We start from the raw sequence: 24,848 nt of genomic DNA, 5'->3' as shown, positions 1-24,848 counted from the left end.
TCTTTATCTTTAATAAATGGAATGATCATTTAAAATCTGCATTTTGTGTTCACTCATGCTGGCTTTATCTTTTATGTTAATTTGTTGGATGATCTGAAACATTTAAACGTGACAAAAATAGCACAAATAGAAGAAATCGGGCAGGGGCAAATACTTTTTCACAGCACTGTAAGTGACTACTCTGAACTATTCTGTAACTATTATTCAACTATAAATTATTCAGTGATTACTAAGAATTACGTAGTAACTACTAAACATTATTCAGTATGTAGACACATCCATGGGTACCTGAATACTCAGTTAACTCATAAGATAATGAGCGCCTGAACATGAGCACATTGCTAAGCATGTGTTATTAAGGCAAAGATCACTAACTAGTCTAACTAGTTAAATCCAGAAATAATGAACATATATTTCTGACAAATAACACATTGAAACATTGGCCACTGAGGAGAAAATGGCTCTTGTTGAAGATAAGAAGTTCTAATCAGCGTCCAATATGACACCTGTTAGCTCTGTTAGTTCATTAGCTCATTTAAAGAGGCCGCCTCCGTTACTCATCCAACATGAAAATGATGTTTTTGAACAATAAAACCTGTGTGCTGCTATACATTTGTGGCAACACCAGTGGTGCCACTTTTTTTGGCATTGTTTGTCTTTTCATGCTATTAACTGGATATTCAATTATGAACTCTTATGGATACTCAAATATCAAATATTTTGGTACCACTTTTTTTGTAGTGGTCCTTTGTAGATGGTTAATAAACTCTTAACAGATTATCAGTAAGACATCAGCAACATATCAGTGAAGTAGCAGCAGTGAAGCATCTGAATACACTGAAGTAAATATCTTGTAGATGTTCTGTTGATACATTACTTACATTAAGTAGATGTGTTGTTAATATGTTACTTCCATTATGCAAAACCTAACCTTACCAACCTTAACGAAACCTAACCCTCACCCTGGCCCTAATCCTAATCCTAACCTCAACCTCAACCCATAACCTAATCCTAACCCTGGCTCTAATCCTAACCCTGGCTCTAATCCTAATCCCTGGCCCTAATCCTAACCCTGGCTTTAATCCTAACCCTAACCTTAACCTCAACCTAAAACCTAATCCTAATCCTGGCCCTAATCCTAACCCTGGCTCTAATCCTAACCCTAACCTTAACCTCAACCTAAAACCTAATCCTAATCCTGGCCCTAATCCTAACCCTAGCTCTAATCCTAACCCTGGCCCTAATCCTAACCCTGGCTCTAATCCTAACCCTGGCCCTAATCCTAACCCTGGCTCTAATCCTAACCCTAACCTTAACCTCAACCCAAAACCTAATCCTAACCCTCATATGTTTTTGCCATGTTACTGAGAGTCTGTTGAGTGTTTGTTTCATCTAAAAAAACACTCAAAATAAAGTGTCACCAATATTTTTAATGAAAAACAAACAGAAACAAGAACCAAGAACTTCTTAACATTAATAAACAGAGATTTAATCCATCACTGCTGCTTCCACTCTACTGGCAAAAATAATGTCACTCTTTCAGACTGAGCTGATTCAACAAATCTACTACAAAGAAACTCATGTTAAGCTCTGACCTGCAGTTTGACCGGTTCGGGCAGCTTCATCTGCAGCAGCCCCTCTTTGGGTAAGGTTCCCTTCGCTCTCGCCTCCTCCTCTCCTCCTCTGAGGCCTCCTGCGGGACTTTCCGCAGGACTACCATCCTTGTCTGGCATTCTGGACGTCCCCTCAGTCCTAGAGTCCTGTGAAAAGACGCTGGGCTCGATGAGCCGCAGGATGGTCCTCAGGTCTCCGTTGTGGAAGATGCCCATGATCAGCAGCGTGTAGAAAAGCTTAATGAGTGGCACAAAGAGAAACTCGGTGCTGCCCCCTACTGGATCTCTAACGTGCAGGCTACCCTCCTGCACTGCTTCAGTCAGCATCTCCATGGTGCGGCTCTTCAGCGTCTCCAGGGGAAACTCAGGGCTGTACTGGAAGCAGTCGCCCCCAGCAACGCTGCATCCGTTGCTCCCGGTGACAGCGCTGACAAAGTCAGGCGAGGAGAAGTGCATGCGGGGGCGCAGTGAGGTGCTGAGACCGATGCCGGGCAGGCCGTGCTTCTTCTTTTCGTCTGGAAAGAGTGTGATGCTCTTGGTCTCGTCTGTCATGGGCACGATGTACTCGCTGTTCATCATCAGGCGCGCCGTGGCGTAGCTGCTCAGGTGGATGTCAATCAGCAGGTCGTAGTAACCTGTGCGCAGCAGGCCCGGCATGTACTTGTTTTGGATGGCCGACAGCAGCTGCGACTCATCCACGTGGCTGCAGAGGGCGCCGGCCACCCGGTTGTTGCCCAGCGCACACACGGCAGAGTAGAGGCGCAGGGTGTGATAGTGGAACTTCAGCAGGTCCCGCTGCTCCGTCAGCTCCAGGATGTCCACCGACCTGGACAAAATACTCATATGAGAATCTCCAGGGTTTTTTGATGTTGCTGTATGAGCTCTGATTGGATGGAACTGGGTGGCTTCAATTATTTTTATATTGTAGCTACACTTCTTCACATGCAGTATTGATATAAAGGTAAAAACTCTTGCTGTCCAGTGATTAAAATAATTGAATGCAATAAATCAGATTATTTTTAAATCAGTTGTTCATTGCAATGATTCATATTAGTCTTCTGTGGCATAAACTGTCCAAACTTTAAATCAAAATACAATAAAACTGTACTGTATGGAAATATTATGTTATTTTAAATTGTAAATTAATTGTGAGTTACTGTAAACTGAAATTTATGAAACGTGACCACTTACTACTGTTATTGTGAATTCAGATAAATATCTCCTGTTCATATTCATTGATTAAGATGTTAAACAAAGACATTTGAAGTTAATATACAACTGAAGGTTTGCAATTAATTATCATTTAACTCATTAGTCAACGAACAGTTAACTTTAATTTACAGATGATCTTATTAACACATCTCAATATATGTACAACACATTTCTAAGCTTGCCTACCACTGATTTGTTTCTATTTTCTAGGGCATTATTAATTGATAATAATTAATTAATTGTCCCACTGAAGGTTTCACTTTGAAGTCATTTAAAAGCTGAATTGGAATAAAAGGGCTACAGTTGCAGATTCTATCATTGTTACATACACCTGGGCTTCAGCCTGTGCTACTATGGATGGGACAAACTAGGAAAATACAGATTAACAAAAATGTGTACAGTAAATAATCAACCTTCTTTTAATATGATTTTTTAAAAAGATTTTTATTCAATTATGGCCATTTTTGTTTGTCTTTACCAAAGTTGGCAATAATTCTGGGATAACTTAACCCCCCCGAGAAATTACAGTTGTCTCAAATTTTCAGTGTCTAAAAGAAAGACATTTTTATTTCATAGCTTCTTTGCTCATCTTCACCAAGCGTGCCAATAATTCTGGAGGGCGCTGCATATTGAATATGGAATATCTACATATACTGTGTACTACATATTATGCATGTCTGTGTGTGTGTTACCTGTTCTCCTCAGGTATATGTAGGGACATGAACTGCAGCGGCTCCATGCACTGCACCATCCAGCCGTGCCGCTCATTGACCCGGGTGACTTCTGACCTCAGGAAATGATTGGGCACTCGGCTCCAGAGCACTGGTGTGAGGAACTGGACGTGCAGGCGTGGCGGACACTGAGGCACAGCGTTCTTCTTCTCGCTTTTAAACAGGCCTGCTGACAGCGGCATCACGTTCTGGCGCACAAGCACACACACGCACGCACACACACGCACACACACACACACACACACACACACACACACACACACACACATCATCATCATCTGTGGATTTCATCAGTACTTAAAGAACACTGACTTACTGTAAGTTTCATTACAAAGAGTTTGCTCCAACTTCTCAAACTATCAGAAAAACATTGCGATGTATTTGAAACACTGTGAAAATGTCTTCAAATATCATGACATTGCTGACATAATGAAGTCTGAATTAAATCCATATTTTGTACGTTTATCGGTAGCAGTATGTCATACAGTGTCAGAAACCACATAAGCAAGTATGTTATTTAACAACACAACATGATTTTTGTTCACAGGCTGCATGATAATAGTTAAGGCTAATTAATTATTTGTATAATCTATTACTACATTAGGTGCTCAGACACGAAATCTTGGCTTTATAAGGTGGGAAACTGTCTAAATTTAAGTGTTTCTTTTTTAAAAGCTCAGTATGAGCTTACAGAACTGTCATAGTGTAATTAGTCTTGTTGTATGAATTACAGTATCAAAACATTTAACTCTCTGTAGGGACAAAATGTCCCCAGTGTGATGAAAGCATGTGCTGTGGAGACAGTGGACTGAAATGAAAAATGCTTTTGTTACCCCCCCCAAAAAAACCCTGGCAGCTTTTATCATAAGAAATAAAAGAGGCCAAAGTTAATCTTTTGAGTTTGAGGTTGTGACACCACCACATATCCTAGCAAGACTGAGCTACTATTCATCCCTGCAACTACAGGTCCTCATCAAGATCTTGCCATCTCATTCGAGAACTCTCTGATTGTCCCATCAGCAGAGGCAAGAAGTCTTGGTGTGGTTTTGGATGGCCAGTTATCGTTCTCGACTCACGTTGCGAACCTAACTCGGTCATGCAGATTTCTGCTGTTCAACATCCGGAGGATCCGACCCTTTCTCTCTCGAGAGGCCACCCAGGTGCTAGTGCAGTCTTTTGTCATCTCAAGGCTTGACTACTGCAACTCGCTCTTGGCTGGTCTTCCTATGCGGCCATCAGGCCTCTGCAACTCATCCAGAATGCAGCAGCAAGACTCATCTTCAATCTCCCAAAGTTCAGCCACGTCACCCCACTGCTGCGCTCCCTTCACTGGCTTCCTGTAGCTGCACGCATCAGATTTAAAACCCTTATGGTTGCCTACAAAGCCAAAACTGGACCAGCCCCTCCCTACTTGATGGCAATGGTCAAATCTCGAACTGTACCACGAGCCCTTCGAGCTTCGAGTACAGCTCGGCTTGACCCGCCATCCTTCAAGGCGCGTGGAAGGCAAGCATCTAGACTGTTCCCTGTGCTGGCACCCAGGTGGTGGAACGAACTCCCACTGGCTGTCCGTACAGCAGAGTCTCTCGCTGTCTTCAAACGCAGACTGAAGACACACCTGTTTATTCAGCACTTAAATGAGCACTAAATTAAGTATTGATTGTAAAGTATTGTACAGCACTTATGTATTTTATCGTATTGCACTGTTCTGTGTTTAACTCTGTCCCTTTTTCACTAGGTGTCAATGACCTTCTGATTCTACCAGTATCTGAGCTTAGGACTGACTTTCTCTCTAACCTATCGGTAGCTAGCGAAGATTCTTTCTCTGGATAGACAAAGCACTTTTTGTAAGTCGCTCTGGATAAGAGCGTCTGCTAAATGATGTAAATGTAATTGTAAACATAAGGAGACCTGTGGAATACCTATTTGTAATGATTAACACTAACATAGATTTCAGGTAGTGTTATTTAGGTTACCCCACAGAAAATAAAGTCCTTAATTTCCTTTATGACTTCTCACTGGGATGTTCTGATTTGAGTTGTGGCCTCATCCTATTTCTGGTGTTTTTATTATGTTTTGTTTTCCATATTTTTTGTTTTGAAAATGTTTCCTGTGCATTCCAACGGGGGACTCTTATTTTGAATATAAACCCTGGTTTGGGAACAGGAAAGGGAAGTGTGGCAGCCATTTTTATGGAGGATCAAGGTTGGGGAAGACAGGCCTGGTGGATCTCTGTTGTTCAAGCCCTAACAAACGTTTACTCCTTGTTTACTCATCTTTGTCCTTGAAGATTGGACGCCCCCTCTAACTGTGGAGATACCTCAAGGAACTCATTCCTGTTTTTTTTTGGTTTTTTTTGCATTGATGGGCCCTGTTTTGATTTTTGAGTATTTTGGGACAGTGTTTGCTTGGATTATGGTGGCGTTTTGACATTTTTTGGACTTTTTTTTCAGATTGTTACAGGCTGTCCATTTACTACATGGTGCTGCCATGACAACAGTGATTTTTTTTTTTTTTGCCTGGGTATGATATAAACATCATTTATTTTCGAAAAATGGAGGGATTTATGTGCAGCAAAGTATTCTTTCTTTCTGATCATATGCCTTCCCATTCTACTTCTTCCACATGGTCAGGTCTGAATCCCTCTCAGTGTCTGTATAATTGAAAATTTATACACAAGAGCTTCAGGAAAAAAAAAAATGAAACACAATCTGTGGAATATACTGTTATAGACTTTTTAATTATAAATTTTATATGGAGTTAAGGAATAACTGAAATTTGGGAGGAGGACCATGCCTGAAACTCCTCCTCCTTCCAATCCAAAGCCCTAGAAATCCACATTCCTACCTTTTGTTTCCCACAAAGAAGCTTTTGCAGTCCCCACCACTGCCCCCTCTCCTCCCTGTTCCTCAGTCCTGTATTAGTCCTACCACAGTTAAAAAGGGGGTCCGGCCTTCTAGCTCCAGGCAGAAGCTGCCCAGAACTCCAGCCTGAGTTTCTCTCCCTTCACTCGTACCAGCACAACACACATTAACACGTCTCCACCACGTCAGTGTCACTGCAGTGCTGATAAGGATCCACCACCCAAATAGTACCTGCTCTGTGGTGGTCCTGTGGGGGTCCTGACCACTGAAGAACAGGGTAAAAGGGGGCTAACAAAGTATGCAGAGAAACAGATGGACTACAGTCTGTAACTGTAGAACTACAGTCTGTCTATATGGTAAGTGGAGCTGATAAAATGGACAATGAGTGAAGATACAAGGAGATGTACATAATGAAGTGGCCAATCAGTGTGTGTGTGTGTGTGTGTGTGTGTGTGTGTGTCTGTGTGTGTGTAACAGTGTCTGCAGGCTCTCTGTATGTTTTTACTCACCTTGATGCGTCCCAGCTCAAACTGGAAGACATTGGGGCTGGTGGCCTGAGCGAACACTGCAGGGAAAAGTTTAGCACTGGGCTCCACCTACACACACAAAAACAGGGTAAAAACAGCTCTATTACACACGCGCAGTGCTGAGGGGGCTGCAGCAGCTCCACATTTCAAGGCTGTTCAACTGCAACTGCTGTTTTAGTTTGGTAAGGTTTTATGCCGGAGTTTGAGTTTTATTTTATGTTTCATCTTTTTCTTCTTAGTTGTCTATTTCTAGTTATAGTTTTTATTGTTTACACTACAGGAAAACAACACCTATCCTTTACAATTTGTGATGAATGAATGAAAAGTACTACTCCAAACGTACTTGGAATAATATTACATTAGCCTACACTTAAAGTTAAGCAATGCTTTTACTTTTCCTATAAAGTTTTCCATTTTGGAGATAATGAGGTTTTGTTATGACAGCGATGATATGCTGCCCCAACACACACACAGCTGTAAAATGCACATATGCACTCTTACCTGGTAGTAAGTGCTGAGCTCTTTGCCGTTGGTTGTGAAGGTGAGCAGGCCGCTGGCTGTGTCCACCATGCAGCCGATCTCCAGACCGTTATTATTACGGCCCTGACCGGGGTTATTACTCTCTCCGGCCCACACCATGTAGCAGTTGCTGCGCTTAATACTGCAACACACAAGTACACATCGCACAACAAGTCACATCAGCAGAGCGCAGCAACAAAATAAACAACAGTTACATCACCACAGTTCAATACGGTGCTTACTGGCCTGTTTTACGCAAACTATCTCTTTGTGATATGAGTGATGTGGAGCCATTACTGCTACAGCGTGTGCACTGCGGAACAATGCAGCAGGATTATACGGGAAATTCTCACCACTTACGACCAAAGTCTACAGACATCCTTTATCCCAAATGGATAGATAGTCAAATCAGTTTCTTTACTTTGCTTTTTATCATTTTTATACACTAGAATTGGCCCAATTTTGTGGTCATTTCCACCCGCTAGCTGCAACGTAGCATTATGGCTGCAATATGCAAATAAGGTCTCGGAACAATTACTAAACGTTTACTAAACACATTTATGTGATCCAGCAAATAATTTGATTAGGCCAATATTTAACCATGTCACACTGTTGATTCACCAATTTGTTTTCCATATGTTGCATAAAACCTATTGTAATCACAATATGCCTCAATATATTCCCAATATGGTATTTAGTGCAGCAAAAAAGAATCAATGCACCATCATTTGCAATACCACAGTTCAAATAATTCAGATATAACACCACAACAACTGCCTCAACACAACACTGCTAGTCTTGCTTGAGAAACTTCTTCTGTGCAGCTCTAGAAGCCACCCTGAGTCCACATGCTGCAGCAGATTATCTTAAGTAGGACTGAACAAGCATTCAATCCAAAAATACACCAGCAGTAGCAAGTGAAGCCTGTGTTTTCCAGCCAGTCCCAAAGCATGGAGACGCTCCGGTTAAGAAGTAATCACCAGGTTATAAAATAGTAGAGTGTTGTTTGAACTCTGTTAGGTCCATTATTATGCTAACCAATCATAGACTTAATACAGTGAAAATAATGGTCAATTTCCATGTAGCTGCCATGCAACGTAACAGCTATGCCACTGATAACTGCCCAATCAACTGTGGTCCTCGCTGTTGGCATCACTGACCTCTCATGAACTTTGCCTTTCTCGTCGCCGAGGGTGACTGTGACCGTTCTGACTTTATCCAGCTGAAAGGCCGGGTCGTATTGGTGGAAGTCCGAGGTCACCCAGCCAACCCACACTCTGGACGGTTCTTGACCCGGAAAGATCCGCACCGAGTAGTAGTACTGACCCACAAGCAAGCAAAAAAACAATGAAATACATGATCTGGCGATCTGATTTATTTCTATTATATTATCCTATATATTCTATTATTCTATATCTTATAAACTAGTTACACAACATCTTTGAAACGAGTTCAGTAAATACTGTAATCTATAATACTGTATGTTATTAACAACTAGATAAGATTGACTAGAAACACATTCTCTGCATGTCAAACACTTCTTTTAGCACTTTAGCCACATTCACACTTGGCATTGGATCATATGTGGCCAGCGCTAAGTACAGACGTGAATGGGGTCCAATGACCAACACCACCCTTAAAGGTGGTCAGGGATGCATATGACCACATGCACACATTTGTAGTGTGTATCCCCAACAGCATGAAGGAAAAAGAATAAAAGCAGCTATTTAGCTTCTTTGTTCATCTCCTCTCCTGTTTTCACATACAGCTATTTTTAAACAAACCAAGCTTAGTTGTCTTAAAGCAAATCTGAAAAGGAACCAGCTGCACATGACCTCATTGCTTTCTGTGTTCACAGTGTAAGTGGACTTTAAAAGAGGACCCAGTTTTCTTTCTGGCTCTCTTCAGTATTGATGAGATCTCAACCACTCTAGTGTTGCATTTTGGGCAGTGTTGTTCAAGTTACAACATGTACGTCTAAAAAACATTAAACGGACACCATTGTTAAATAAATCATTTTTGATCTAAATGATTTTTAACTAAACACTATATTTATTATACTATATGTTATACTTTTGATGCCATTATATGAAAGCGATAAGCCACTCAAGCCGGCAATATGATTCAATTCGGGTCGCTGCTTTTTCATTTATCATTATTGACGTTCACATAGAAGAAAAGCATGACTCAGACGTCTGACTCCACATGAGATGCTGAAACAGACCAAGTGTGAAAATGCCCTAAGTTGTGTTAGCAGTCTATGTGGTTTAAACGTGGAACAGTCCGTAAATAAACACAAGCAAGGACTGGCAAGACATTTTGTCTGACAACAAATGCAACGCGGGATAAATGCAGTGAAAGTGAGCGCTATCCTTCCTCCAGTCACAAAAGCCATCATAAGCGGTCTCCGAAGAGACGCCTTGGAGACCTATGGAAATTTAACTGGCTGTACATCTCACTGTCCGTTCGTGATCAGGTCATTTGAGATTATTCTTGAGATTATTATTGAGTTAATACCAGAGACCAAACAGCTCTCTCTAGTTCTGTATTGTGTCCTGTAAGTAAGCACTGATCGATATTAAGCTTTGACAATAATATCAATAAGATTCTGTTAATCAATAATATCGGCTGATAACTTTACATGTTTAAAAAAAACATTTTTTACAGTACTACTATATGAATGTACATACGATTATCTTAATTTTCAATTTCTTAAATTAAACAATTATAGTTATTAAATAACACATATACCATGACAACTTATTAAGATTAAAACAGCACAAATTCTCAGTGTTGAATCCTCAAACAAGCACTGCACTTAACATCTGACAGTCTGCTTGATTGTAGCATCACATTCCCAAATGTGGTTTTTGTACATAATATTTAACGACATAATGAGCCAGATCCATAAAACTCAGTGGAAACCGTGCTATGTCACACAAAATATGTTGCACGATAATTAAAATCTATTCATAAAGCCATCATGGCGGTGATCAGTGTGCTGTGCTCTCCTTACCAGAGCTGTTTTTGCACATGGCCTCATGACTGAGCAGCAAAATCGTGTCCCCCCCTCAATCTATATGTATTTTTTAAACTGGCACATTTGAAGCCGTTGCACAATATTTAATTCTGAATTCTGTATTAATGTGCTGTGAAGTCCTTTTCAAGCAAGACACCTTCCTCTTTATGCACACTCTTAAAAAGGATGGTTCATCAAAGGTTATTTAGTAAAGATAATGGTTCTATATAGAACCATGAACACTCAAAGAACCTACTGCATGATTAAATGGTTCTTTGCATGCTGAAATGATCCTTCAGACTGATGGAGAATGTGCCATAGATGGTTCTATATAGAACCTTTTTGAAAAGGGCTCTATAAACCACCAAAAGGGTTCTTCTACTTTTACAAGCTTGACATCATAAGAATAGAAGAACCCTTTTTGGTGCTACATAGACCCCTTTTCAAGAAGTAGAACCATCTACAGTGTGTTCTCCATCAATCTGAAGGACCACTTCACCATGCGAAGAACCCTTTAATCGTGCAAATGGTTCTTTGAGTGTTCAAGGCTCTACATAGAACCATTTTCTTTACTGAAGAACCCTTGAAGAGCCATCATTTTTAAGAGCGCACTTCTGCTATGCTATGCACTTGCAATGTCTGGCATGAAACTCAATCCAAACAGATCAAAATGTGCCTTTTAAATCCATCAGTCCCTCAACAGAGCGGAAATGAACACACCAGTTTGTTGAAGATTTGCATGTGTGACCAAACGTGTTTGACCCACATTGGTTTCTTACCATGGAAATTTACCGTCGGACAAGTTCAGCTGGTATTTTTCGAGGTACAATGTTCTGTTATGAATCGCTAACAAATAAAGTAAAGGGCAGTAGAGCCACATATCATGTAAACAGTGAACACAGTGAAAATCCTACTTGATGAATAAGAAAATGTGTTGTAAATGTAGCGTTTCATGAATCTGGTTCATTACCAGCTTGCAGATAAATCCTTGGTACCTTAATATCGGCCAAATGATACCTCAGTCGGGCCCTGTGTGTAAGCAGATTTTCTCACCGTGGACGTCTGCATGAGGTACTCGTAATCATCTCTCTCATCAGCCAACACCTCCTCAGACAGACGAGCTGAAGAGTTACTCGTGCTGAAGTCAGGCTTCGACCTCTTCAGCATGAACCTGCATAATGCACAGTGAATACTCAGCTATGGGAACACTGCAGAGGACAATGTCCTGCACTCGTGTTAATTTAGCCCCATCCTGAGAGCTGCCACGGATAATGAGGGAACGAACACACATACACACCTCTGTTTGAGTTTGGAGGGCTTCTCTTGATTGTAGTCCTTATGGTTGTTGAACTCGTCCCTGTCTTTGTCCGGCCCGTTTGAACCCATGTGGCCGTGAGCGCTCTTCATCAGCACCTCAAAGTCCGACACAGTCTCGAAATCCTCCAGGTCCTTCTTGGGGGAGAAGAAGCTGCCGTTAGCCGGGAGCGTCCCGCCAGCGGATTTGGCGAAGACCTCAGCGCACTCGATGGGCATGCTGAGGCGGTAGAAAACGATGTCCGTGTTACTGTTCTGTGAACCGAATGACCTCTGCGTGACTTTTAGGCATGGCGAGCTCTCCACTGTGCCATCAATTCTCGTGACCTTTAAGGGACACAAGACACAAACAAGAAAGGTTCTGTTGAACATCCAGGAAAATGAGATTAAATAAACCGAGCCCAACTTAAGTGCTGTTTGGAGGGGATTCGTTTTAAATAAGGAGGTGGGATATTGTACTTTTACCACAGGATGTCTGTTATGTTTCTGGCTGATTCACACAGGACAGAAAATCTCATGTAAGTATAAATGACAGAGATGGGAGTGGCTGCTCGATTTACACACTGCCAAAGCACCAGGTTAGAACATACCATAATATTGTTTGAACACTTTTAGGTCCATGATTGTGCTGACTAATCCTGTACACCTACTATTCTCGTTTTTTTGTAACTTTTTATGTTTAAAGGTTAGCACAAACAGTCCCACTTTATATTAAGTGTCTCTAATAACTGTGTAGTTACACATGGATAACATATGCAACAACAATGTAACTACTGATGATTTAGTCAATGTTACAGATGGATTACAGAAGTACAGCTTATATAATTACATGTGTATCAACTTTAGTTTTACTTCATGTAATTACACAAGTGTATCTTCTATACAGGAACTTTCCTGTAGTGCAGTGTTGAAGTTACACTTTAAAATGAGTGGACGGTTCCTGTGTAGTTGTTATGTAGGTACTGTGTAATAATGGAGGGGCAATATAGAAATTGCTTTGGGGGAAATGCAGCACATTTAATTAATGTAATAAAAGTTACATGTTAAGATAAGGGGTCGTCTGCTGTACCGTCACATTACAGAATGGTTTAAAGTTGAAACAGGTTACAATGTCACAGCACTAGCAACATAAATGCTAGATAAATGTTTGGAAACCTGGCTGATCCAGTGTAAGTAATGTCTAAATATAGGTTATTACATACTTCCTTTTACTGCTGGGGGAAAACTTCTGAAAAAAACTGCTGTTCCAGTCTGATTACAATGTAATTACATTTGTGTTATTACCCTTGTGTAATTACATGAAAGAAAACAGGCTGTTACAACTATTAAGATATACTTGTGTAATTACGTGAAGCAAAACTGAAGTTGATACACGTGTAATTACATAGGGAGTATTTCTATAATCCGTCTGTAACAGTGACTGAATCATTAATAGTTACATTGTTGTTGCATTTGTTGTTCACATATAACTACACAGTAATTAGAGACACTTAATATAAAGTGGGACTGCACAAACTAAATAATTAAGTAAATAAATGAACCAACAAACAAAAACAAATAAATACCAAACATGACTGTGAAAGCTAATTCCATGGTTCCAAAAAGCCTCTCCATTTTTCTGTAATTTACAGAGAAGACAGCACTGCTGCACACAAAAGTCTGAACACCCCTTGTCAAAAATAATAAAACATCAATATAAAAGGTGCCAATGAGACTACAGTACGTGACTGAAGTGCCCTTGAGCAAGGCACCTAACCCCCAACTGCTCCCTAGGTGCTGTGGATATGGCTGCCCACCGCTCCAGGCAAGTGTGCTCACTGCCCCCTAGTGTGTGTGTTCACTAGTGTGTATGTGGTGTTTCACTGCACAGATGGGTTAAAATGCGGAGATTAAATTTCTCTGTTGTGGGACTAATAAGGGTCACTTAATCTTAATTCTTTCCTTATGTGCAACGTGACAGCTTTGCCACTAAAAACGCCACTAAAAACTGCCCTTTTCATCACTGAGGTAGGAGAGTACATGGTGGCTGGCCCACCAGTAAGGTGAGTAAATGCTTTTAGTGTCTCCATACTTAAACCGTGAAAACTCCTTTTCCACAGGATATGGTGGTATATTTACAGTCTGTGCAGGATTAACACAACCTGGGCTTTTTCTATGGCTACTTTTATAGCTGGTTAAAGGCACCAAAATCTCCACTGACTGAGGGGCGCAAAATCTGTAAAAATGACGGACATGGTGGATTCGGTCAAGACTAAAATTTCTGAGAAACGCTGATAACGATGACATTACCCACCTTCCCAAGTGCTAAATAATAGATCTAAATAATACTAATTAAATCCCAGGGGTGCAAGAATACACCAGTGCATTGATCTGAAGGTGCATCTGTTTTAGAATCAATTATGATCTATTACAATTATTATTCAATCAAATATGCTGTTATATTTAGGGTAAAATACAATTCTCAGCATATTTCCAAGTGTGTTAAGTAAAAAGAGAGCTTGATGTAAAGCTGTATTGCTTTACTCTGCAAACAGTTCCTCCAGTCACTTCATCTAGTCGAACAAAAACAATTCAGAATAGCTTAACTGGATCAAATTGCGGTAAAATGTGAGATTTCCTGACTCACTGAATCATTTGGGAATTGTAACGGAACGGATTCAGTGTATGATCAGAGATTTAAAGCCCTATTAAATATCTCCTGGTTTAACTCCTGAAGGGCCTGGCCATGAGCTAGTGCTTTACAGAAGAATCAAGGTGCATGTAATGTAGCTCTAGATACAGTAAATGCAGAAGTGTGTGTGTGAGAGAGAAGACCTCGATGTGTTCGTGGCCGGCTGGTACAGGGATGAACTGAGGCAGTCTCTTGCTGAGCCACATGGTGATGTCTCGGTTCATGTTGACGGCGAAGGGCTCGTAGCCTTCCTGCAGGCCGCAGATGGTGAAATACTTCAGCGTGCTCACTTCCTTCCCAAAGTTCATCCGGCCCACCTGACTCACACCCAGACTGCACACCGGGATGAAACCTGCCTCACAGGAGGAGCAAACAGGAAGACAACACAGAGGAAATGCTTAGGGGAGAGAGACGTTAGCACAGGCAATAATATAATAATCATAATACTACACCCCAGCCTATTCTGAGAGCCTCTCACTTATCATGTTTCATAGAAATAATCAATACTAGACATCTGACTGGATCCTATCAGAGTAAAGTGAGCAATCGGGGCATAAATTTATGGCCATAAATTTTTTTGTTTTATTTTCTTTTTCACAATATGTTAGGTTCAGCCAACAAAGAGTAATTGTGTATTAAAGTAAGCAGGAGTGTGTTCTCTGTAAAGGATGTGTTATTATTTTCATATAGAAAACCAGCAAAAAACGCATCATTTGACCAGGGGCGTGCAAACTATTGCGTCCAGTATACTGTATGTGCATATTCATGCCTCTGGTGTGCATGATCATGTACAGGCATGCTTAGTTCATCAGTATAGACAGCCAGATATAACACACCACACTGCCACACTGTTTTCAAATGCCTTTACAAATATGATGCATATGGTGCAGAACGCTATGCCAACAGAGGCTGAGCTACACTGCATTAAACAATGTATCTCTGGAAAATACTACAAAGTACTGAACACATTACAGTGATAAAATATCGCCATTTCACTTGAAAAACTCTTTGCCCTGTTAGTTGTTTACACATATTTAAGATATAATAGTGATATAGTGTTTAATAGGGTTTTATATGTGCTGTGCAATGGTGACCAGTAGGTGACGCCAAAGTCTTCACTTTAACACTAGCATGGTTGAAGTTTACGCATTTCTTATGGTATTTTTCAGACACAGTCAAAATAACTCATCCACTGTAGTGGTATCCTGTATCCTGTGCTGTGTGGATAATAGAGACATCACTGTGGGAGGAACAAACAAAAATTTGTGTGCGTGTGTGTGTGTGTGTGTGTGTGTGTGTGTGTGTGTGTGTGTGTGTGTGTGTGTTGATCCTTGTTTTGCTGCATCAGCTTAGTAGGTCTCAGCAGTGCTTAGCCAGACAATAAGCCTGTTTAGACAGCATACCATTCACTTTCAACCACGCACAGGCAGACGGCACACACATATACAATACTGTGCAAAAGTCACAGAGCCCCTTTAAATTATTTAATGTGTTCATTTTCAGACCTGGTAGACCTGCCTTGTTACAAGCAGAGTTGATTACTGCAATGCTCTGCATACTGGCTTCCTAAGAAAACAGTACATCCTCTACAGCTCGTATTTATCTCCTTAATTTGATCCGTCATTGTCTTTTTCTAAGAAATCTATTAATTTCTCATTTTAAATTAATACTCACAATTGTTTCTATTACTGTTAAGCTTTATCGCCTGTCTGTAAAGCACTTTTAGCAGGCACCCTTATAAAAAGTGCTGTATAAATAAAGATTATTATTATTATTAAAATTGCCCCATCAGATAAACAGCACTTAAAGCTTTCATCATTGAGAGAGAGGAGAAAATCAAGCTGCTTCAGATCTGAAAACATCCACAGGTGTTTCTGTCCATCCTTCCACTGTGAGAAGATGACTCAGCGCTATGGGTCTGAAAGGATGTGTAGCTGTCAAGAAGAACCTCACTGAGGGAGCTCCCTAGTGGCGCAACCGTCTCAGCGTTGGCCCTATCATCAGGAGATCGCGAGTTCGATCCCTGGTGATGCTACAGCCATCCGTAGCCGGGAGTCCAAGAGAGCACAATTGGCCTCGCTCTCTCTGGGTGGGTAGGATGGCCCCTCCTTCTCCCCCCATCACTCAGCGCGATGCTAGTCAGCGCAGGCGTCTGTTAGCTGACGTAACAGATCTGGTGGTTGGCGCTTTCCTCCGAGCGCGTTCGGCTGTCCAGTGACGTTGCGTGAGCGGCAGTTCGAAAAGATGCGGTGGTTGGCTTCACAGGTCTCGGAGGAAGCCTGTGTTAGCCTTCGCCCTCCTAGCGTTGATGGTATCGTGTGATTAGGGGAGTCCTAACTAGCGGGTGGAATTGGAGACGACTAAATTGGGGAGAAAATCGGGTAAAAATCCAAAAGAAGAACCTCACTGAGAAAACGAGATGGACAAATCAAACAAAGAAGCTGCTGGTGTTCTCAGGACTGACCACCCCAGAGTCCCAGACCTCAACATCACTAAATGCTAAACCAACTTCTAAGACTGAACTTTGGAGGTGTGTCTGCAGATTTCTTTGAAAAACCGAAAGTAAGTCTTCTGAAAAGAATGGAAGCTGTAATAAAGGGAAAGAGTGAACACACTAAAAAATTTGAAAGACACAAACACATTTATTCTGTTAGATTCCTATGTCAACCAACTGCTCAACCAAAAACATCAAAAAGTAGATCAGCAGAGTAAATGGCCTGCTTTTTCATGTTGACCGAGCTTTCCGAGATGCAGCAGCACATTTGCTGAGAGGCCACAAAGAGGCCTTTTCATTCAACAAAATTCAGAAACAGCCTGAATCAGAAAGGCAGGCTCATGTGCCAGCAGCACGGAGTCAGCATGAGCTCCTGTATGGATGTGAAACCCTTAGCAAGTTTCAGCCAAAATGGAAATGGCTGGAAATATACAGAATATTCCACTGAGTCTTTTTAGTCATAGGCCTAAATATAATCTGAGTGAGGAAGCACAGATTCATTTAGATGTGATTTAACTCTAATTCTGATAAAAGTCTGCTAATTAAGCGTTTAAGAGAGGGGAAACGTGGCCTAAGTCTCTACACATGGCAGCAGTACCTAGTACCACCATATACACAGGACATCACTACCATCTTCATAACCTCCATCACACACATATAATAATAATAATATGGACAATGAAAAGATATCTTCCACAGCATGTTTTACTATTTTCTATCAGCCTCTTCTGTAGGCTGGTTCAACAGCATGTCCAGAAACTGACAAAAAATAGACAGTGAAAATGGCTCTAATATAAACCCCTGAGGCACCCCACACCTAACAACACCTAAAAATCACCTAAGCAATCTGAAAAGTCTTACTGGAAGCATTTCTCTGCATTAATTTTCAAATGATGAACAAAGTCATTTTGTCACCTAGCTCTGTCTTTCTAGCCTGAGTAGCCACAGTCAAATTGTTTGTACTTCCCACATTAACTAACTTTATCACTCATGCAGTTGTTCATGTCTTTGCTCACTCAGCCCATCACCACTATAATCACTGTAAAAGATAACAGTTCCATTGTGTCTCAGCCTTTTCTGCACATGATGATGGGAGAAACGAGGCTTTCTGAAGCTAAACTGAAATGTTTCAAACAATGATTCACTATTTCCAAGCACTCCAACTTCTGCATGCTGGCCCGTCTTGTTTGTCAATGTTATATGCATTGTAAACTTAAATTTATTAGCACGTATTCTTCTTATTATTATTTATCATTATTAATATTATTAAATTATACTGATTTTATCTTCATGATTTAATCCCTAATACAAAATATATATATATAGCTTTATGTTTAATATATATATTTTTTTTTAATAGTGCTCATCTTATCTATACTGTGTGACAGCAATACAAATAATATTTAAGCTATGTATAAAATCAATATTTATGTATGTGAATTGTTTATTGAATTGGGTGTGGCAGAGAGCTTGTTCAACTGGGGAGAGATTAGAGTTTAAAGGTTTTTATAAAGGAAAACAATTTGTCTAAAAGTTTTTGCATTTAAACCAGTGTTGACATAATGAAACTTTGTTTGTTGAAACCATTTGACTTGGTTGCTTTGATACATGCCTTGAGGCACTGTTTCGAGAACACCCATCACTCTCTGTATGTCTGCTACCCCCTTTTATTCATCAGCAACATGTGCATAAACTGACAAAGAGAGTGTAAGCAGATAAATATAATGGTTCTAATATAAACCCCTGAGGCACTCCACACCTAACAGTACCTGGGGAGGCATCTCATTGACCACTGAGAAGTCGTTGAGTGGAGGAACCGCTGAGTGCCATTTTTCTCCATTCTGAGTGACTCCATTACTCAGAAGTAGACAGCACTATTTACTGACCTTCACAGACCTCGAAGTCTTTGAATGCGAGTTCAGAGCCCGAGTCATCCAGCAGCACCTCTCCATTCAGTGTGAACATCATGGTGTGCTCGTTCATATCCACCATGCAGCCCACCACGTCACCCGCCAGCCACGAACGCCCGAAGTGCTCGTTCCCCTGGTGCCACCGCTGAGCCTGGAATTAATACACATACAAATGTGCAACCACATACATAATTATATCATACATACACACAAACACACACACACACACACACACACACACACACACACACACACACACACACACACAAAAAGTCAAAAGTTTGGGGCCTTTTCTAAAATTTACAATTTCTTGCTGTAACTTCATAACCAATCATAACCAACATTTTTTCCCCACTTATAACATTTGTGTGGGTTCATGTAGTCAAAAGTAAAGTAAAGACCATTTCCCAACCTCTCTTTATCTCTTAGAATTAAAGCGGCAGTTTTTGTTTCGTAACTTTTAAGACTGATATGTGTAAATGACCTCTGTCCTGATTGGCTGCCCTGTATTGTCCCTCATTCAAAAAGCAGTCTGATATGTGTAAATGACCTCTGTTCTGATTGGCTGCTCTATACTATCCCTAATTCAAAAAGCAGTCTGATATGTGTAAATGACCTCTGTTCTGATTGGCTGCTCTATACTATCCCTAATTCAAAAAGCAGTCTGATATATGTAAATGACCTCTGTTCTGATTGGCTGCTCTATACTGTCCCTAATTCAAAAAGCAGTCTGATATGTGTAAATGACCTCTGTTCTGATTGGCTGCTCTATACTGTCCCTAATTCAAAAAGCAGTCTGATGTATGTAAATGACCTCTGTTCTGACTGGCTGCCCTGTGCTGTCCCTCATTCAAAAAGCAGACTGGGCTCTGCCGCTCCCTGTAACTTCAGCATGACATGGGACAAATAATTGGCTGAATAGGGACATATGTAAAAAGTTTTCTTGATATCACAAAAGCAATTAATTCAAAATGGGCTGTTCTTACAGTTTCCATATATGGACCATATGGACTAGGGCAGTATTAGGTCACGAATACTGTCACAAACATTTACACATGATATTGTTTTCCTCTACATAAAGGCCCAGTCACACCAGCACTTGGCAGCTGAATCTGCAAGTGAAATTCCATTAATTTTAAAGGAAATCACCGTGGTGACTGATTTCACGTTCCAGACGTCTGGCCGAATATATTTTGTGTGCAAAATTTCACACCAGGTTCAACTTTGGTGAACTTTTACACACAGAAAGCACTACTGCTTTGGCTACCCTGGACTCTGAAGAGGCAGCCCTTCACATAGCAGCACCAAACCTCCAAAATGGAGGAAATGCTCATGTTAGCAGTGTTAGACACAAACCTTTAACCTTTCTTCCCATGCATGAAAGAGAGACTGCATGATACAAAATGAGTTGAACGACTGTATTATTGTCTTTACTTTTGTCATTTTACTGTGTTTTTTTTGTGGTGTTAGCCAGCATGCTAATTGCAATGTTAGCTTGTTGGCTAACTGCAGCTAAACACAAGTAGAGTATGCCAATATCGCCAACCACTCCAGTTACCTACACTTTTCTTTGCTACAGATCAGTACAGATGTACAGATGTGCTGTGGCAAGTACACCAATCAGACACAACATTATGACCACCTCCTTGTTTCTACGCTCTTTGTAGTTCTACAGTTACAGACTGTAGTCCATCTGTTTCTCTGCATACTTTGTTAGCCCCCTTTTACCCTGTTCTTCAGTGGTCAGGACCCCCATGGACCCTCACAGAGCAGGTACTGGGTACGTATTTGGGTGGTGGATCATTCTCAGCACTGCGGTACCACTAACATGGTGGTGGTGAGTTAGTGTGTGTTGTGCTGGTCTGAGTAGATCAGAAACAGCAGTGCTGCTGGAGTTTTTAAACACTGTGTCCACTCACTGTCCACTCTATTAGACACTCCTACCTTGTCAGTCCAGCTTGTAGATGGAAAGTCAGAGACGATAGCTCATCTGCTGCTGCACAGTTTGTGTTGGTCATCCTCTAGTCCTTCAGCAGTGGTCACAGGACGCTGCCCACAGGATGCTGTTGGCTGGATATTTTTGGTTGGTGGACGATTCTCAGTCCAGCAGTGACACTGAGGTGTTTAAAAACTCCAGCAGCACTGCTGTGTCTGATCCACTCAGACCAGCACAACACACACTAACACACCACCACCACGTCAGTGGTACTGCAGTGCTGAGAATGATCCACCACCCAAATAGTACCTGCTCTGTGAGGGTCCATGGGCGTCCTGACCACTGAAGAACAGGGTAAAAGTATGCAGAGAAACAGATGGACTACAGTCTGTAACTGTAGAACTACAAAGTGCACCTATATAGTAAGTGGAGCTGATAAAATGGACAATGAGCGTAGAAACAAGGAGGTGGTCATTTTTATGGTTTTACTGTTTGCAGTAGGCAGGTTAGCCAGCTTGCTAACTGCTATGTTAGCTCCCTAGCTGAACACAAGTCACCTCACTGCCTCCAGCCATGCCAGTTATCAACTTTTTTTGCTACAGATTAGTGTGCAGCACTGAGAGTGTAAAATTTTGTCTATTTTTGTTCCACTGCTGTTTATGGTTAGCACGTGTACAGTAAAAGTCCGTGCTGGGGCAGAGAGAGAACAAACGAACCCCAGAGGAGAGAATTCACCATATACCACATGTTTGATCTGGTTAAGCAGAGCAGCACTCTTTTTTTATCTGGCGCATACACATACACGCCCACCTGGCCTCTCCATCTGTAGAGCTCTCACTGTGTGTGATCAGATGATGGTGATGATGGTGATGATGATGATGATGAGGGCTCTCCTCTGCACTCTGGTGCTATATTTGCTCTATTTTCCTCTTTCAGTATCCCACTCCTTTCTATTTCTCCCTCGCACATGCTATCTTACTCACACTTGCTCTCTCTCTGCACCTGGGCCTGTGTGCTCTGACTCACTCTGGCTGGAACAGAGAGGCAGCTGAGGGCAATTCCAGCCTCCACATTCACACATACAAGCTCAGTTCACAGCCATCATGAGCTTCACACACTGGCATCAAATTAAGGGCTTTCTATGTCCATAGAAGAGTGGGCTAATACGCTATTTTAAACCTCAATCAATATGCAGCTTGACTTTAGCTTGTTAAATAAAGACCAGTGAAAACAGACTCCTTTATTTGTAAAAAGATTTCAGTTCTATTCAGTCTCAACCTTTCTGCTCTAACTTTGCTCATCAGTAACATGTTCCAAAACTCACAAAGTAGTAAAAGTAGACAAATATAATCACCCTAATATAAACCCCTGAGGCACTCCGGGTAGGCAATTCTATTTTCTTTCTCATATATGGCTAAAACTATATGGCTCCTTCTGTTTCAAACTCACCTTAAACCCATCAAACACAAAGGCCTGGTCGTCAGAGCCCAGCTCCTGGTCAGGCAAGCAGCCCGGGCGGGCCCAACCCACCCGCATCTCGCCTGCTGTCACCACCTCCAGCTCAAAATACCACTTCCCAGCGTTCACACTGTAGGTCTTTTCGGCACGGAAGATCCTGAAACGCTCTGCGGACATGTTGTTCATATCTGCTCGGGCTGCTGGAGACAGTGACAAAAAGAGAAGTGAGTTTTAATGTTTAAAAAAGGCGAAAAAAGGCTTTTTATCCAAATATTTGGAGTCTAAACAATATTTGGAGTCTAAACACGCCTGTTTTTTGATACAACAGCAACATCTGAGAAATACTTGATATCTTTTTAGGAAATTATCATGAAATCCGCCTAAAGAAAACAACCAAACAAACAAATAAATGCCAAAATGTAGCCAGGATTTCCAGACTTGAGCCTTAAGAACGGTGTCAAGTTCTTTATGTAGGGTAGGACTGAATTCTTTTTTTTTTTTTCTTTAAAGAGCTGACTACCTACTAACTAACATTTTTGTTTACATTATTTCTTTTATGTGTTTACATTTCAGCTGTGCAGTGGCTTAGTAACAAAGATAACAACTACCTCAACTGCGTAGTTTAGGATTTTTTCATTTAAGATGAAATAAAATAAGAACAATTCCTAAATTAAGATACGATTTGCTTCTGTAATATGAATTTGAGATAAATTTATTATTAGATTTAGGACTAAAGATAGGAAGTTTATGTAATGTGGCCGCTGGAGTACAGAGCCAGAGAACATCTATTCTGTTCCATAAATCTGACCATGTAATAAAGACACCCACCCCGCATAACTCACTGTGCATCAAATTAAGACAGCGGGATTGATGCGCTAATAAAACTTTAGGGTTGCCAGTACATCACCTCCGACAATGAAAAAGATTCTCAGGCCTTTTTATGGACTGTGTTGAAGTCGCTGATGTCCAAACACATTTCAGACTCCACAAATGTGTAGATGACCTTTACTCATATAGTGTAGCATCTGTCTTTATGTTCCTCTTAACTCCTGAAACACTGACTATTAGCCTCTGACCACCACAAACACATCTGAAGCTGAAATTTGTGGCAAGTAAAGATGCTTTAACACTATTATTAGTACTAATATTTAGTTTAGGTCTGACACTGACGCTAAAATACAGATAACATGATGTTACAGTTGTATGCCAAAGATGGGGACCCTCGCCGAATTACACATTTTGCTGATTTCTTACGTGAAAAAGTTAACACCATTTCCTCATGGAACAAATATAAAAGTAGCACATGCAAAAGTTTGGACACTTTTTCAATGACTCTTAAAAATCACGTGAAAGAATCACGTTAAAAAAATATTTAAACACCTCCTCCTTACAGTTTCCACCATCTGAAATGCCATGATGGAATGGAATTTAAGGAGAACTATTAAAGTCAAGACAAAATCTCTAAGAGAAATGCTCATATGCAAAGCAAAACTCCCACATCACTGTCAGGGAAGATCTGGCTGGCCCAGGAATAGTGATGAACTGGACCACTGTGCAGTGTTGTTGCACAGACACCATTTACACTGAAAGGCCATCAGAAGGAAACCTTAATGATAATCTCATCACAAAAGTCAACATCTGAAGTATACAAAGCAACGTCCATATTAAGCCAGAGGCATTTTGGAATCAACAACAAAAATGCAACTCTTTGGTTGTAATTTCTAAAGGAATGTTTGGAAAAAGGAGCAGCATTTGATGAAAGGAACACCTTGCCAACTGTCAACAAAGTCAACAAAATGTGTCATTTGACCAGGGATGACCAAATTCTTGCATATAACAATATAACATTATCAAGAGTGATATGAATCATAATACAAATCCAATAAAAACAACAATTGAGTTGTTATTTCTCTCAGAACTTGATATCAGCTGGTATGTAATATTCCTACTTCTACTGAAAAAAAAAAAAATAATGGTGCTCCAACTGTTTAACTAGCTAACTATGCACAGACAGCCACATTGTTTAAAACTATTCATCAAAGCAGTAAGTGTGATACTGCCAGTAAAAAATGAATAAATAAATAAAACTATATAAAAATAGAATGTATAAAAAAACAAAGATATAGTGCAACAAAACAGGAATTTCTTGTTTCCAAAGAAGTTTTTTTATAAAGATTTAAAAAGCTTTAAAAGGTTTATTTCCTGACTTCTCGCTGCACTTCAGCCTGGATCACATGGATTTGTTCAATTCCATCAGCACCTGATTTAATATAATGAAGGACTGATTAGATAAAATAGGTATTGGATGGGTACTGTAAAAACTGGACTTCCTAGAGGAAAGCTTCAAAACTGATTAAGCTAACACAAAAACATTTATGTATTAGTATTTTTTCTCTGACAAATTAATGTTTACTGCCCAGATAAATAACTTACAGTATATATGTTTTTTATAATACATATAGTTTTTTAGATATTACGACTTTTGCAAGTATTCAACTTCTATGTCCTTGATGTTATAAAACGCAAGGCAAATCAAGTTCATTTCTACAGCACATTTAATTCCATTGGCAGCACAAAGGC

At 40.6% G+C, this 24,848-nt stretch overlaps 1 protein-coding gene across 1 annotated transcript in view; it reads right to left on the bottom strand.

Annotated features, from left to right (window-relative positions):
• Window positions 1–24,848, bottom strand: part of ryr2a (ryanodine receptor 2a (cardiac)) — a 368,896-nt gene that overhangs the window by 128,441 nt on the left and 215,607 nt on the right. The window contains 10 exon segments of the mRNA XM_036571987.1: window positions 1,596–2,439; window positions 3,518–3,744; window positions 6,930–7,016; window positions 7,449–7,608; window positions 8,627–8,787; window positions 11,539–11,656; window positions 11,783–12,126; window positions 14,614–14,822; window positions 18,851–19,025; window positions 22,260–22,468. Coding sequence (XP_036427880.1) covers window positions 1,596–2,439; window positions 3,518–3,744; window positions 6,930–7,016; window positions 7,449–7,608; window positions 8,627–8,787; window positions 11,539–11,656; window positions 11,783–12,126; window positions 14,614–14,822; window positions 18,851–19,025; window positions 22,260–22,468 — 2,534 coding nt within the window.

The sequence above is a fragment of the Colossoma macropomum genome, unplaced genomic scaffold, assembly GCF_904425465.1.
Source record: "Colossoma macropomum unplaced genomic scaffold, Colossoma_macropomum, whole genome shotgun sequence".
In the NCBI taxonomy this organism is placed as follows: domain Eukaryota; kingdom Metazoa; phylum Chordata; class Actinopteri; order Characiformes; family Serrasalmidae; genus Colossoma; species Colossoma macropomum.
This window is presented reverse-complemented; position numbering and strand designations above follow the sequence as displayed.